Source organism: Chelonoidis abingdonii, chromosome 15 (assembly GCF_003597395.2).
Source record: "Chelonoidis abingdonii isolate Lonesome George chromosome 15, CheloAbing_2.0, whole genome shotgun sequence".
Classification (NCBI taxonomy): Eukaryota; Metazoa; Chordata; order Testudines; family Testudinidae; genus Chelonoidis; species Chelonoidis abingdonii.
Window position 1 is genome coordinate 33121969 of NC_133783.1, and position 10424 is coordinate 33132392.

Genomic DNA, 10424 nt, shown 5'->3' on the forward strand with positions numbered 1-10424 from the left:
GTGGGATAGTCTAATTGCTGCACTCAGGAGTACTGTTTCAAGAACACACAAGGATTTTTTCCCTTACTACTTTCAACATAAGAATCTCCATACCAGATCAAACCAATTGTCCATATAGTCCATTATGCTGACTGACAGTAGCCAGTATCAGATGCTTTGGAGGAAAGTGCAAGAAACTACACAGGGGGCAATTATGGATTAACCTGCCCATTAAGGAAAGTTGTTTACTGAGCCCTGTCCACTTGTCATTGATTATGGCCTGAAAGTATGAGGATTTATATCAAGACACAATAAATTACCCCATATACAGTAACTGAATGTTCTCATTATCCAAATAACGCCCAATTCTTTTTTAATCCTGCTAAACTTTTGGCCTTAAGTATTTTGTGGCAATGAGTTCCACATGCTATTTATTTCAAGTATTTCCTTTCATCAGTTTTAAACTGTTTGCTTTTCAATTTCATCTGCCATCTCCTTATTCTTGTATTAGGTGCTCCTTTTTATCCTTTCATAACTTTACCTTCTCTGTTCCATTTATTATTTTATATCATTCTGTCATGTGCCTCTTAATAGTTTCTCCTCTAAACTGACCAATTCCATGTTTACAATTTGACTTCATAACTGTCTCGCTCTATGCATCTAACTATTCTTGTATCCCATCTTGGAATCCTTTCTATTTGTGCTATGTCTCTTTTCAGATAACATGCTCCACATCGAATGCAGTATTCCAGATAAGATCATACAGTATTATTCATTTATGTAAAAGCATTATAATGTTTTCAATAATTTCTATCTCACTCTGTATTCTTAATGACCACTGCTGCACAATGAGCAGAGGCTTTCATTATACTGTCCATAAAGACACTGTGTCTTTCCCTATGTTTTTGTCTATACTGCTTTGTAAACCTGGCTGCAGACGCAGGTTTGAGACCAAACTTCCCTGTTATCTATGCACACTCCTTTCTGACCTGGCTCAGCAAACCCTCAGACCTAAGTCCTAGGACCCACCTCAGGGAGATGGCATCTGAGCCTGAGTCTTAATGGGATTTGGATCCAAACCCTGTCATTTTGCAGTGTGGATGCAGCTCAAGCCTGAGTACCCAGACTCATATCTGGAGATTCCACCAATGTAATCCCAAAATTACCTGGCCCTGTGTTTGTCCTTTGACCCTAAAACTTCCCACTTGATTCCCAGGAAACAGAAGTAACCCGGTTGGTCCAAATATAGTTCAAATGCAGCTGCTTAGTGTTTCTCCTTTCCATGCAGACTGCATACCTGGAAATACGGCCCATAGTACACAAGGAGTCCCACGCCAACCATGCTGCTACCAGACCAGAGGAACACAGCTGAATTCTGGTAAATCTCTGGTGGGAGGTGAGCAAATCAGAAAGAGTGCCAGAAATGATCAAGTGTATAAAGAAGTCTCAAAGAAGCTTGTGGCATTGGGCATGTATTGAACTGCTTATAAGTGCAGAGAGCGAGTCAAAGCAGGATTTAGGATTATGATCCTGAAACTGCTTCATGCTGAGTAGACCTCCATATGGAGACACAAGGACATCAGTGAGGCTTGTGAATTTGCCCACATCAATGTGATTGGAGAACCAGAACCTAAATGACTGAGTTGTCTATCTCTAAAATATCAAGCCCAGCCAATAAAATTACAACTGGAACTATTTAAGTAGTTTGTTAAAGACTGAATAATGCATTATTGATGTGAGAAAAGCATTTTCCTCTCCATTTAAATGTTCCTTTGTGTTAACTACAAAACTCCTATTGATTTAAAAACTGAGACTCAAATCTCCAAACTGAGTTCACTTTTAGGAATCCTTTTCTCACCTGTTAGAAACAACAGCAATTGTTTGAAGTCAATCACAATCTTGCCACTGACTTAATCGAAACACGATTGGGCCTATACATCTTCCCCTAACCCTGAAATAGGACCCCACTCTACATTCTTGTTCCTACTGACATCACAAAGAGGTTTAGGCAAGAAAAGAGCAAACCCTTCAAGAGCTTTTTGTTTAGTGTATTTTTTAGTATTTTATTATACAATTTTTGAAACTGTCAGGGTCTATTTTAAGGTGGGTCATTTCCAATATTATTTTCATCTTTAGGGAATGTAGAAACTAGTTATTTGGGGAAGACATCAGCTGTTTTTCAGTCTTTATATCTGCACTGAAAACATCCATCAGTTAAAATATATAAATAAGAACCTCAGCCAGCTGGTTATTGTCTCTTAATTTACATAGTACACTATATGAAAAAGGTTGGATTTTTTTTTCAGCAGCATGTTGTAGCTTTTAAAAACCAAGAGCCATATTCTTCCAGCAATTGTATGTGAAATTCCTGTTGATTTTCATAGAACTTCTCCATTCAGTGTGTAGCAATTCTGGTTTTCATTTGATGGTTTCTATAATAAGATCAAAATTTTGTTTACATTGCTCTTCTTTTTGATTATCCTATTCAAGCCAGAACATCACACTTTGCCATTATAAGTACAGATCTTTGATTAAAAAATAAAATAAAATTGCTACACCTTTTGAAATGAGAAGAGAGGCAGTTAAAATTAACACCACCACATCTGTAAACACTTATGTACATGAGTAACTTTACACATGCAAGTCCCTCTGAGTTCAATTCAGTGGGACCATTCATGTGCATAAGCAGCTGCAGGCTTGGGCCCTAGATTTATATTTACAAAAATCAGCATAAGCAGTATATGGACCTGATTTGACAACCCCTCTCTCTTTCTTTTTTCTTGCCTGCAGTCCCATTAAGGTAACTAGCTTCTTCTCAGTACATGGTTGAGGGTTTCCATGACTGGGCCCCATGGCAGCCACACAATCACACATGAATATGAGACTAAATATAAGTGAGGTGAGGCCATAAGTAAGTGAAGTGTAATAACTGACACTTTCCTGAGGAAAAACAGGTGTGAACTGGGTCAACGGAGACAACTGTTTCAATTTATTTTCTGAAAACTGATGCAAATGGTGCTGCAGAAGTGCTATGAAAAGGTGAGTGTGAAGGGAGGAGGGGGTGTCACCTTTGAAAGAATATCAGCCAAAGAGAGTTAAATAATAAGCTAAGGAAAAAGTACCTAAATTGTGACTCAGAGGAGTGTATTTTAATGCATATTAATTGAAAAATGTTTCATTTGCATGGGTGGAGGAAAAGAGAGCATATTCCCAGGGCATCTAGAGAAAGTAGGTCCCTTTCAGTGTTTCTCAGCACTCCACAATGCAGGACACAAGGAACAGAGAAAGCAATAGCTTATAGTGACAGCCTCTAAAGCCACATAAATATTGACTGTTGTTTTGCTGGAGCTTTTCACAATAGATTAGAAAAGAAATTAAGTCTTGTATGAATGGCTAGCTTCAGTAGAATGAAAAGTTTGCACAATATTCTCAAAGGGGTATCATTTCACTGTTGTCCCAGTGCTGTGTAGGCATCCTGCCACCTGGGAAAGTCTTTCAATATCTCATGGCCCTTATCCACCTTCAGGGAATCATGTTAACAGCCAGTTAATGTAAGGCACTGCTTCCTCAACTCCTCAGTTGGTCCTGTGGGGCTCAGTTGTGGCATCACAACCACAAGCAGGCTGGGGCAAGTCAGAGATCACACACACTGCTGTAAAAGAGTTGCATCTTTATTAATGTTGCACCCATCATCATCTGCAATACAACTCACTGGCACATGTTTGGTCCTGGTGAACAAGGGAAAGTCCTTTCCCAGCGAGTAAACGCGAGTCACAATACAGAAAATCTAGGGGTTTAACTACCGGAGCGCAGGCCATGAGGTGGCATGTCACCCCCCGAGCAGAAACCTCCGAAACAGCAGCCCACACTACACGCGGCACGGTGCTTGTTTAGTGTGGAAGGAAGGACTGGTCAGTCATGTTAGCCAATAACCCCCCGTGCAAAGCCCTGGCCACAGCTCCCGCCCTGCCCCAAGCCTAGCAGCGGCTGCAGGGTTAGTACCAATGAGTAAGTTATACCCCTCCCCCCACCCGGGTGTCCCACGGCGGCACGCTCCTACCCCCAGCTCCGCCCCACGCACCCGCCTGGGCCCGACCCTTCCCCCCACACCACCGTTTCCCCCCTTCCTCGCCCCCCGCCGCCCTGTGCCCTCAGCCGTTCCAGAAGTTGACGAAGAAGCTGCAGAGCGAGTGCCACTGCTCCGCACAGTAGGTCTCGGCCAGGTCCTCGCTCAGCTCCGTGGGCGGCTCCGGGTTCCCCCCAGCCGTGGGTGGCCGCCGTTCCGGGGGCACCGGGGAGCCGGGACCCCCTTTCTTCTTGCCCGCCTTGCCCCGCTTCTCCGGGGCACCAGCGTGTGCCCCGCTGCTCATCGCCTTGGCGCCGGGGGCCCCGGGCTGCGGCAGTGTAGGCGCTTCCTGGACGCTGCCCTGGCCCTTGGCGTTGCCTCTGGCGGGGCCCCCGGCGGCTGCAGGGCTGGGGCTGGGAGGTGCTAAGCGCAGCTGCGCCTCGGGCGGCCCCTTCTTGCTGCTGCAGAGCCGGGCTTTGAGCGGGCTGCCATCCTGGCAGGGGTGGCGCTTCCGGCGCAGCTTGCCCAGGATCTGCTTCCAGTACTGCCGGCTCTTGGCGCCGTAGGCGGCGCAGCGCTCCGGCTGGCCGCGGTACGCGCACCGGAGCCCCTCGCTGCCGCCCTCTCCAGGCGCCTGGCAACTCAGCTGCAGCTCGGTGGCCTCCTCCCCTCGGACCAGCTGCCAGCTGCACACATGCTGCTCCCGGGTAGAGAACTGCCCGGCTTGCGCCCAGGGCGCGGGGCGCTCCGCTTTCTCACCAGCCCCTCGGGCCTGCCCGCTTGCGGCGCCCCCCAGGCAGCCCAGGAGCAGGAGGCTCAGTGGAAGGGCTCCGGAGACCCTCATCTCATTAGGTTAGTGGAGCTGCTGCGGCTGCCTTTTGTCATGCAAATGCAGCAGGGATGGAGAGTCCCAGCGAAGGAGCGAGGGGCCCTCGGCATCCCCCGAGCCCTAGAGAGACAGACAGGGCGCACACTTAGCAGGGAGCATGCAGCATAGCGACACAGCCACAGGCATGGCTAATTACTATTAATATGCATCTCTCATCAAGCACACGCGCATCAGCATTGGGCATGCCCCACTAGATCTGTCATTCGTAACTAGTTGTTTGGTCATTGTTATTATTTATGAAGCATTTATAACGCCTTTATTAACCGTATCTGAAAGGTTGCTGAGACAGCACCTTCCGTAATAATAGACATTAATACTTGGCATGAATATAGCTGTTTACTTCATATCTCCCTGCAAACATTAATTCATTAGTGCTCCCTAAATCCTGATCAAATATAAGACCAAGGGATGTGCTGCTCTTAAGTCTTTGTCGGAAAAGGTCATTCAGAAATCGGCAGCGTTAATCACAGACGGCACCACATCTCTGCACTCTCCACAGATGAGTGGTTTTACTGTAAACAGTTTCTGTTCCTGAGGTATTCACTTGCGGTTTTATTACACAAACTTGAAATCTATATACTGAAGATAGATAATGCCATCATTTGCAATAACCAAACTCTGCTTTGTTTTTGCTTTGACATATTATGCTATGCAGATTGGTTCTTAGAACACCATCAATGATAGACAAAGATTTTTCTCTACAATATTGTTTTCCAGTTTTATGATCTTTTTCCTTACATAGCTAAAGCAAGTTAACAACCTCTTCACTGCATTCTAAACTTCTCTTTGCTGTATTTCCCAGTGCAAAATAAATTCTCTAAATTAGTTAAGTGTTAAAGTCTTAACAAACAGAAAGATGTTTGTAAATATGGATACAAGGCCACTGGCAACGATTGGAGAACAAATCTCTTTCTAATTCTAGCATCAAAGATAATGTGTGGCCAGAATTCACTAACAAACTCACCTCAAAACAAAACTATTCCTCACAAAATCAGATCCTGTTTTCCTTCTTTGATTAAACTTACCGTGCACTGTGTGAGGTGAAGTAGTCTATTAGAAAAGTGTGTGAGTCTGCATGTAGGATTAGTCTCTGTTAGAAGGGTATATGGAGCATGAATATATTATCAATAGCACAGGAGTGGCTATCCCATGCTATGCCCCTCCCCAGCCTGGTGTATGCAAACACACACATTCACCCACCCAAAGAGAGAGAGAGAGAGAGGGAGTCCTTAAAACAGAACTACTTTGACATAATGTTTACAGTATTCCACTCAATGATAAACCTATATGCTGCATGGTTTATAAGGGAGTGTGTTTATTTAATCAAATGCTGTTCACTTGTTTGGTATGGTAGTGGGTTATTGACTCTTGTTTTATTTGCTTTGAGGAAACTTCAAAATAATGTTAAAGAAATTATTCTTAGGGCTTGTTTACACCTGGAAATTTACTGATACAGCTATTTCAGAATAATTACTCTGGAATAGTTTCCTCATGTGGACACTCCTAATTTAGAATCAGAATTTGGTGACTGAAAGTGGACTTTGAAAGTGGATTAAGCTAAATCTGAAGAAGGCACTTCTATTCCAGAATAGGAGTGTCCACATAGGGAGTTATTCTGGTACAACGATTATTGCGCTCTATCGACATCAGGGTGAATCTTGCCCATTTTAATTAAACTCATATCTTTTATAAACACTCATTTATTTAATTTGACTGAAAGTGCCTGCCCCTGAGTATTTAAGCACTGGGATAGAATATAAAATACATATCCTGTGCAAAACAACTATAAGGACAATGCCAGTGTAAGCCAGCCTGGATCTATATAACAAACCAGTCTCCAACCCAGACAATCACATTTGGAAAAAAAAATACTCCCTCCTTTCTAGAAGCAAAAGCAACCCCATGCCACTGAATCCTCCATGTATGTCTGAGTGAGCAGAAGGAGTACTAGAATATACATTAGCAACAATTTCTCTATTCTCAAGACTTTAGATACTTTTTGAAACTTATACATTTGACTGGTGAAATGTAAATTTTCTCAGAATAAAATAGTATGTGACAAGATATCTCAGAATGTTTTTCCTACATGTGCTTTTGCAATTCCTTCTTTAATTTTGGACTGTGACAGGGTGCTGTGAGCAGTTATAAACAGAGCCCATTTTGGGAACCAGTACCCTGGTCACTTAGAACACACAGGACACTGGGTGTAGTTAGAGTAGGAAGGCATTAAGTAGCGTGATTGAGTTTGGAAGGTCAGAGTGCATCTACATGGGGATCAAAACAAAACTGATTAGCCCAGGTCAGCTCATGAGGTGAAAAACTCAGGGTTAAAAAATTGCTGTGTAGACATTTGGGTTCAGGCAGGACCCTGTAAAGATGGAGGGTCCTAGAGCTTGGGGTCCTGTCTGAGCCCAAACAGCTACACTGCAATTTTTAGCCATTAAGCCCAAGACCCATGAGTCTGAGTCAGCTGACTTAGCCTAGCTGGGGCTGTAGGTCTTTTATCCCTCTGTAGATGTTCCCTTAGAGGGGATCACTTGCACCTGTAGGGAGTATAATGAGCTAATTAGCTCACTAGCTGGATAGGTTGCCAAAAAAAACAAGCTGTATGAAAGACTGAGCCAGGGAGCAGGAAAGGGTCCCTGTAACCATGTTACATTGTACCTGGAACTTAAGGCGAGAAATAATAATAGTAAAGATACTTGGCAAAGGTATGTGCTGTATAATCACCAAAAGGGTTTCTAGGGTTGGAGGGAAAAGCTGCCTACATGCTCAGTGTGTGTGTGAGAATTGTGGTAGCACCAAGGAGCCCTGGTGCTGGAACTGTACAAACAGAACAAAAAGCTCCTTCCCCAAAGTACTTAGCTAAATAATAACCTAATACTTGTTCTTCCAGCTAGTATTTTCTTCTGTGTTAGTACCAATACTTCTCGAACAGTTATCAACAGCTGCCATGACTGAAAATATAATTTATGGTCCTGTTCCTGTATTTTTTGTGTATTCAAAACTCTGGTTAACTTCAGCTGGAAGTCCTATTAGAATTCCAGATATGCAGGCAAGGTATGGTCTGAACTAGTGTTTTTGCCTGATTTACAAATAGCTATAGTATGAATTAAAGGAGTCTCACATTCACATCTATATTATAAATTCTGTACAAAAATGTATTAGATCTGTAAGCATAACCCAAGAGCTTGTTGTCATGATATCACGGTGCTGTACACGAGTTACAGAAAATCAGTGTGATTAGGTTAGAAGTGACAGGCAATTTTGCATTCTGCTCTTTGGTTAATCATTGGCTTCTGTTTTGGAGTGTGCTACCACATTTTCTTCTACTTCAGTTGGTTAGTGAATGTTTTGAAGAGCTGGGACTTTGTCTTGTTTTTCTGTGAAGCACATTATTGTTGACACTAAACAACAAGTGCATAAAATAGAATAGCACAGCATTTTTTGATGATGTCAGTGGTATAGAACTCTCATTGATATCTTTTGGGAGTTCTCCTTGGCTCTAGGCCAGCTGTTGAGAAGACTCATCTGCAAACTCCCTTGAGTTCAAACCTGGTTTCTGTTAGTCCAAGTCCACTAAATGATCATCAGTATTAGAAAGAGAGGCAATCTTTGAGATATCTGGGTCCTATTCCGTTGAGGGCTTAGTAGATGAGTACCTGAAATTGACTTGGATCTAGTAATAAGTAGAGAACCAGTGCAATTTGTGCAGAGACAGTATCATATGCCTTCTGCTCATCCAGCTCAGGAGATAGGTGGCTGAGTTATGCAACAGCCATAAACTCTTCATGAAATTTTTAAGACCCACATAGAGTTAAGATGCTTGCTCAGCTTGTTTTTTGCCTTTTTATAAAACTCCCAAGCTATGGTAATTTGAATTTACAGTATATACTCGTTGATAAGCCGAATAGTTTTGGTTAAAAACTGATGCATCAAAGAGTGGGGGTTGGCTTATAAACAGGTCTACACCAAAATCTGATGATTTAAAACTCTATGGAATCATTGAATTGAATATCTAATACATTGTCATTTTGTTTATCCAGAGCATCTGCAGGCATGCGCACCACTTTCTGAAGCTCCCATTGGCTGGGAACGGTGAAACGCGGCCATAGGGAGCTGAGGGGCTCTGTACCTGCAGACACTCCAAGTAAACAAAACGTCCTGACCCGCCAGTGGCTCACTCTGATGTCCAGGAGCCAAAGTTTGCCAACCCCTGAAATATAAGGTCAGCTTATGAAAGGATCATACAGTTTTTGCTATTTTTACCTAACCATCTTGGGGGTGGGGGGGAGTTGGCTTATAAACAAACATGCTAATGAACAAGTATATACAGGAATTTATTATATGCCATTGAGCCCTTTGTGCTAATATATTACTACAAAAATAAAATAGAATTGCGAAAATCATGAAAATATACAGTAAAATCTTTCATTGCAGGACTGAGATGCCTTAAAATTAATCCCTAATGAGGGGACTTAGCAGTTATGTGCCATACCACATGAATGCCAATGAGCGTGAGGAAAACTAGGAAATGAGTTTAGTGATATGAGTTACATGGAGAGCAAGTGTAGTGCCAGTCTAGTCAGATTCTGGTTGTGGCTTTTGTGTTTGTTCTCTATTTGTGACTCTTCAATTAATCTTATTTTTGTAATAAAACAATTCTTTTCCAAGTACCATGATTGCTTTTTTGGGTCGATACTTGTAAGAAATTTGTACTCACATTCATGATGATTTTCTTTCCATGGACATAATTGGGAACAGTATCTGAGGGCTGTGCTTGGGAACATTCATCCAAATGTTTGCAAATAAACAGGGTTAAGCTACCTGCTGATTCAAATAACTGGTATGCACAAATATTGTTGTTGGATTATCCCAGTTCTAGCTCAATGGAAAAAATACAACCTGCATTTAGGCTACTTCCTGCAGCTCCTGGAGATCTCCAATCTCAGTTCTGACCTGTTCCAGTGCTTCTTAGTTTGAGATCAGCTTGAAGCTGCATGACTGCAGACATTTTACTAAAATCACAGGCAGCTAACCACCCACTATCTGTAGTTTCATACTTTAAATAGTTGCTGTAAGGCGGTTGCAGTTCTCTCCCTGGCCATCAGGGAGGGGGACCACGCCCTCTTGCTGCAATGCTGCTAGCGTGACTCCCTTCACGGGGAAATAGCTGACAGGCTGCCACACCTGACAGTGAGGTGGCAGGGGAATGCAGGCCCACCCTCTCCACTGCATCCCAGCCCAGGGCCCTAACAGTAGTGGAGTGGTCCACCACTGGGTCAGCAGGGAAATCTGGCCACAACACACTCGCCGTTTTCTAGTCAGTAACACAGCCAAAGCCTATTTGGCTTCCCTGTGCTCCTTTCTACACTCTCGATCTGGGGGTACCTGGGTTCCGGGTTGTCGTCCATCTCGTTGGGGTAAACGGCTAGAGGGACCCCAACAGCACCTCTGTGTTCTTGGTGTCTGGCAGCTCCGGCAGTTCTT

The 10424-nt window shown here is 43.3% G+C and overlaps 1 protein-coding gene across 1 annotated transcript; it reads right to left on the reverse strand.

Annotated features, from left to right (window-relative positions):
• Nucleotides 1–4116: 4116 nt before the first annotated feature.
• FGFBP3 (fibroblast growth factor binding protein 3) lies at nucleotides 4117–6041 on the reverse strand. The gene is made up of 2 exons (XM_032793100.1): nucleotides 5960–6041; nucleotides 4117–4994 (listed from the first exon to the last, which is right to left on the reverse strand). The coding sequence occupies exon 2, from the start codon at nucleotides 4887–4889 to the stop codon at nucleotides 4131–4133; it is 759 nt and encodes a 252-aa protein (XP_032648991.1). The 5' UTR covers nucleotides 4890–4994; nucleotides 5960–6041; the 3' UTR covers nucleotides 4117–4130.
• Nucleotides 6042–10424: the final 4383 nt, after the last annotated feature.

Bases quoted from the DNA above. Each gene is read 5' to 3' on its own strand.
- FGFBP3 (XM_032793100.1), bottom strand. From the start codon at position 4,889: ATGAGGGTCTCCGGAGCCCTTCCACTGAGCCTCCTGCTCCTGGGCTGC.